General features: G+C 37.4%; 1 protein-coding gene across 1 annotated transcript; it reads left to right on the top strand.

Annotated features, from left to right (window-relative positions):
• The first annotated feature begins 1,303 nt into the window (after window positions 1-1,303).
• LOC104606118 (flowering-promoting factor 1-like protein 3) lies at window positions 1,304-2,078 on the top strand. The gene has a single exon (XM_019199251.2). The coding sequence runs from the start codon at window positions 1,424-1,426 to the stop codon at window positions 1,763-1,765; it is 342 nt and encodes a 113-aa protein (XP_019054796.1). The 5' UTR covers window positions 1,304-1,423; the 3' UTR covers window positions 1,766-2,078.
• The last annotated feature ends 3,929 nt before the right edge of the window (window positions 2,079-6,007 follow it).

Raw genomic sequence — 6,007 nt, 5'->3', positions numbered from 1 at the left:
ATTCAAAGGAGGAGGAAAGGAAGAGAAGGAATATTAGTGAAAATTAACCATGAAAGTTAGGGTCAGGTATGCCGGAATAAAGGAAACCTCTACATTTGTATGATACCGGAGAGTCATGATATCTGAAAATCTTGTAACCAATCCCTATCATAAATGTCGTAACCAATGTTATGAAATATATCAAACTTTAGGAAGGGTTGATTGGTCAAAGCTCTTTTCTTATTATCTTTTTGGCATTATAGATTTTTGGGAAAATTGCTGAAATCTCTCATGAAGCTTTTGGTTCTCTTTGAAATGAAAATATCTAAATTATACATTTAGCTAATTAGTTTGACCAAACCCTTTCTATCTCTTTTCTTAAATTGATTTATTTTCTACATCTGCCCTTTATATCAATCACTCAAAGGTAAAGTTGGGATTTTAAATATACTTTATTTTTTATTATTTTTTCTATAAAAACCAGCCTTAATAGTAATTGTATAAGTATTTTGGACATTTTGTGCCTCTGTTACAGGATTTTAAGAGAGATGATCTATTTGCAACTGTGTATAAAATTTAGAAGAGACGATTGCAATTATAAAACTTTAGGAGAGGTTTTAATAGTGGTCAAAAACTGAAGGGAGATTTCAGTAATTTACCCTAGATTTTTTTTTATTTTTCTATGAATTTTTTGTTATTTATAAAAAAAATGAATCGGATACCATAGCAACCCGAATCCATGTCATCGGGCCCCACCAATTTTTTTGGTACAAGGGGCCCACAAGTTAAGAAAAAGCTTGGTTCATTTATTACGATGCCGTAAAGGTAATGATACCGTAACAATTTGATCAATCACAAATTCACAATATACCCCGTGAGGCTGTGAATTTGGATCCATACCAGCATTTACCAAAAACGGAAGCGAATACTGAATAGGACTCGAGTGAGGTCAGGGTCATCCATCAAATCAGATATGAGTCTTCTTTGCATACATCACATCACAGAACTATGCGCATTCACCCAACATCTTACGGGTTACGAATTCTCGCCCAACTTTTCCTTGCAGAACAGATCCTGGGAAAAAGTAGGAACATTGAACGGCCATGATCTATCATCAATACAGTAATACAATATATGGGGTTGTGGGGTTCCAATTTCTGCTTGCTTCTCATTTGTCCACGTCGATATTTTAATCTGACGGGATTCCTCATTCCTCCGGTGGGCCAGGGAAAAACCCTCCACTCCAATGCTACGCCCCAAGTGATATCATATACATGAGCTCCACAAATACAATGGCCCAACGCAACAATATATAAAACCCCACTGAGGCCGCTAACTCCATCATCGAGTCGAGCTTAGCCTTACGCCCAGAGACAAAAGCACAAACAGTTGGTGCTTCATTCATTTATCTCATCGTCTCTAATTAATCCAAGACGATATCGAGATGTCTGGGGTGTGGGTGTTCAAGAACGGTGTGGTTCGCCTGGTTGAAAACCCGGCAGCGGAGCCTTTAGACGGAAGTAGTCGACAAGCGTCGACCACCCGGCGGAAGGTTCTGGTTCACACGCCAACTAACGAGGTAATGACGTCTTATGCGGTTCTTGAGCGGAAGCTGTTGGAGCTGGGATGGGAGAGGTATTACGATGACCCAGACCTGTTTCAGTTCCACAAGCCATCCACGGTTCACCTCATTTCTCTCCCAAGGGAGTTCAGCAGATTCAGGTCCATGCACATGTATGACATTGTGGTCAAGAATCGGAACAGCTTCGAAGTTAGAGATATGTAACCCGTCGTCCATTGCTAGCTCTCGATCGCTTAATTTGTCTGTGCCTCCTCTCTTGTATCTATCTCTATCCATCCACCATCTCAATTACTATGTTTGTTCCATGGGTTGTTTTGTTTTTCTTGTATCAACACTTCACCAGTCACCTGTTGGTTTTCTCTTTCTCTTTCTCTTTGTGGGTCTCTATCCTTTTAGTCTTGTACTGTGAACGTGGTGCTGGTGATTGTTTGTTTTTTTTTTTGTTGCACATCTTGATAGTTTGATACTTTGATTCAGCAATGAAATATGGGTTTGGTTTGTGGTGTAATAGTTATACTGATCTGTTTTTATTAATTTCATCTATGGTTAGCGCAGATACCACTGGAAGCATCATTTTTCTCAAACTTAATTAGTCGCGGGTTGTGTATATAGAGGTGTCAATCATGGTTTTTAAAAACGAACCGGAAACAGAACCGGTTAGGGGACCGGTTTCCAGTTAAATGGTTCAACCGTCCGGGTCAAACGGTTTGACCTGTGATGTCATAAATAAATTAAAAATAAAAAGTATTTATAAATAATAAAAGATAGCATAAAATTAAATAAAAAACAAAAAATACAGAAAATAACACTATACATAAAAAATAATACAGTACAAAATACATAAAAAATATAAAAATAAAATACAAAAAATCTAAAAATTACACAAAAAATTTCAAAATAAAACAAAAAATTGCAAAAAATACAGAAAAAAAACAACAACTCTAGAATGTTAAGTCCTAAAATGCAAAAACCCTTGACCTAAAATCAAGATTCACAGAGATAGATTCCCTTGGCACCAAAATAAAAGGGGAGAAATATGAGCATTCACTCTAGAATGTTAGATTGCTATGCAACCAAGATACACATTAATTTTACCTAATTGATCAAAAAATTACACTAATTTTTACCTGGAAGTGCTGCAAACTCGCCTTCCATAAAGCCTGTAAGTGTTGCAAATTGCAAAAAACACTAGCCGTCGTCGGTCGTCGTTAACCACGGTCGGTCGGTGTGTGCCACCGTCGAACACCGGAGGTGTTGGCTGCCGTAGGTGTTCGGTTGGGTGTGAGGGATGGCCACCGCTGCAAACTCGCTTGCCGTAAAGCCTGGAAGTGATGCAAATCGCAAAAAACGCTGGCCGCCGCTGCAAACTCGCCGTCGCCAGTCGCCGTTAATCATGGTCGGTCGGTGTTTATCGCCGTTGAACACCAGAGGTGCTGGCCACCGCAAGTAGTCGGTTGGGTGTGAGGGATGGCCACCGTTGCAAACTCGTCTACCACAAAGCCTGGAAGTGCTGCAAATCGCAAAAACGCTGGCCGTCACTGCAAATTCATCATCGTCGGTCGTTGTTAATCACCGTTGGTTGGTGTGTATCGCCACCGAACGCTGGAGGTGTTGGCCGCCTAAGGTGGTTGGTTGGGTGTGAGGGAGGAGGGAAGAACGAAAATGGGGTTCTAACCCTACATTCGATTAATTGACTTGGGATGGGGATATTAAAGGAATTTTGTTTTTTGTTTTTTTTTTATTTTATTTAAATCATTGAAAATAAAAAAGAGAACCCGCGAACCGCTACCCAGATCGAACGATTTAGTAGTCCGACTGCCCAGGTTAGCAGTTTTTTGACTTTTTCAACGTTTTTTAAGATTTCCAATTTTTAGTGTAATCGGACCCAGGGGCTGACCGGTTACCGGTTTTTCCGGTTTGAAAGTCCGGTCTGGTCCGGTTTTGAAAACCATGGTGTCAATGGACTGGTTTTGGGTTGGACCCATCTAAATCAAATTCAATTTGGATGGATTAGATCATTTGATGGACCAATAAGACATATTGAATTGGATTAGCCCGAATTTAATTGTCCAAAATATTTATTGGATTGGATTGGACCTGGTCCATCCATAATGAATTTATATTGGATTGGGTCGGATTGAATCAATATCCGATCAAGAATGCAGGTATCAATGGACCAGGTTTGGGTTGGAATCAATCTAAGTTAAAACTAATTTGAACAGAATGGATGGTCCAGACATTGAATTAGACTGATCCAAAACGGTCCAGAGTATTCAATATTGGATTGGATTGGACTTGGTCCCTGTAATGGGCTCATATCGGACAGGATCAGATGGGACCAAATCCCGTCCAATTGACACTCCTTATGTGTATAGAATGAATATTAAGAATTAATGTTAATGATGTGGACGTGGAGATGTTGAGGTGGCAATATAATGACACGTAGACAGATTCAGCCATCAGCCATCAGCCATCAGTTCTTAAAAGTGCATTCTGCTTGTGTTATTATTCTTTAATTTTGAACTTGGGGCAGGGCCCAAAATCACAGAATGTAATCGGTGGGAGAGTGGGGACCCAACCTCCATAGGGAGATTCTCTTCTAATGATGGAGAGGATAAGAATGCGAGGGATTTGATTGAAAAGATAGTGGAGGAAGAAGCAGCAAAAAGGCATGATCGTCACTTAAAGCCAATTATCAGTATTGCTTAGTATTAACGTCTTTAAGCCACTTTGCATCTCTTAAGAGCCAGTTCAAGAAATCCTTCTAATCCGCCTGAGAGCTTTTCCTTCACATACATGACATTCTATTTTTAATTAAGAAATAGTATTCAACAAGTGGGTATTTTTTATTTTCAAATAAAAAATTTCTTCTTCAAACATATAATTAACTCAACACTTAAGTAAAAGTGCCAACTTCAGTGTTGCTACCCATTAAAAATTAGCTACTTCGATGTGAGATCCTGATCCTTATTCGACTTTTTAATTTAATTTTTAATTCAAATAAAAGACCCATTATAAAGACTTTTAATAGTATGAGTTTATTCTCTCGATGAGATGAATTATTAACTACAAATATAACCAGATATAATTTCTTTAAATTAAATTAGAAACTCAAATTAGATGTTTTAGATAAATAGTGAACCCCAAACAAAATGATAGATGCAGTTGTTTTGTATTTAGGTCTTGTTCATTTTTTGTGAAATCTAAAAGTACAATAATTACATTAAGAGGTATAGGTGAACTTTTCTTTCCAGTGAACTTTGAATGCACAGAATGTTGTTCTGAATTCTGAAAATTATCAAATATCCATTTTGACCCCATGTATGAGAGTTTTTTTGTCCTTTTAGGGGTATCGTTGGAAAACAAAAAGTTGTATGATTGCACTTTAAGAGATAAGAGGAAATGAACGAACATTTTTCTCTTAAAGTTAAATGATTCCTCTTAAGAAATAAGAGTTAAGAGGAAACGAACATGCCCTTAGTATGCAGTCTAGATAAAAATATGGGTTGTTAATTAATAAATAAAACCTAATCTAATCTTTTTTACAAGGTAAGGTAATATTTATAATAAAAAAAAGAGAGTATACAAGGCATATACAATAAGCAACTGAAAAGAAGAGCCACCTCCATAGCTACCTCCACACAAAACCCCCACAAAGACAATGCCTAGTCCAAAACGCACAACAAGACCCCAAAAACAGGCTTGGACCCAAACCCTTTCACAATCAAGATTAGGCTCTCAACCAAGCTACAACCAAGGCCCAACAAGACCGAAACACTAACATAGACCAACCAACAAGGACAAACCAGCCTAAGTTGCCTAAATAAAAGTTGATGATCTTATTCTACCTCTTCTAACATTTTCTTTTAGTACTTCACAAACCTCTAGTGTTAGGTTTTGCAACCAAGGTTCAAAGTATCAACACGTATCGGCCAATATGTATTATGTCGATAGCTTTCTGATACGCTCCTACAAGGGTTGTATCAGATCAGACCATGGTTCAAAGGGTAGTCAAGACTTAAACCAACCCCTCTAAACCAATTTTGGAAAAATAAATAAATAAAATATAAAAATAGCACCGACACAGACCGATACACCCTCGATATTTAGAACATTGTTTGCAACCACCACATTGTAAAAGTCCTTAAAGGAAGGCTTTGTGCAAATGCTGTCGATCAACCTCCAAATTTAATCTTTTAAATAAAATCAAGCCTAACTTAAATTTATTATATAGATAATGGGTGTTAAATAAAATAGCTAAGATTTTCAAAAAAAAGAAAAAATAGTTTAGATTTCCAAATTCGATCTGACAACTTAACAGATTTGATTTCTCAATTCAATTTGATTTGTTAGGAACATAAGGGATATTCAAATCCGGCATTTGAATCAGATAATATTCAACTTATTTGCAACCCTATTATCCCCTCTAAATAGAAGCCTTCTTTC

This window comes from Nelumbo nucifera, chromosome 4 (genome assembly GCF_055504915.1).
Source record: "Nelumbo nucifera cultivar China Antique chromosome 4, China Antique-T2T, whole genome shotgun sequence".
Taxonomy (NCBI): domain Eukaryota; kingdom Viridiplantae; phylum Streptophyta; class Magnoliopsida; order Proteales; family Nelumbonaceae; genus Nelumbo; species Nelumbo nucifera.
The sequence above is the reverse complement of the archived record's forward strand: the minus strand, read 5'-3'. Positions and strand labels throughout refer to the sequence as shown.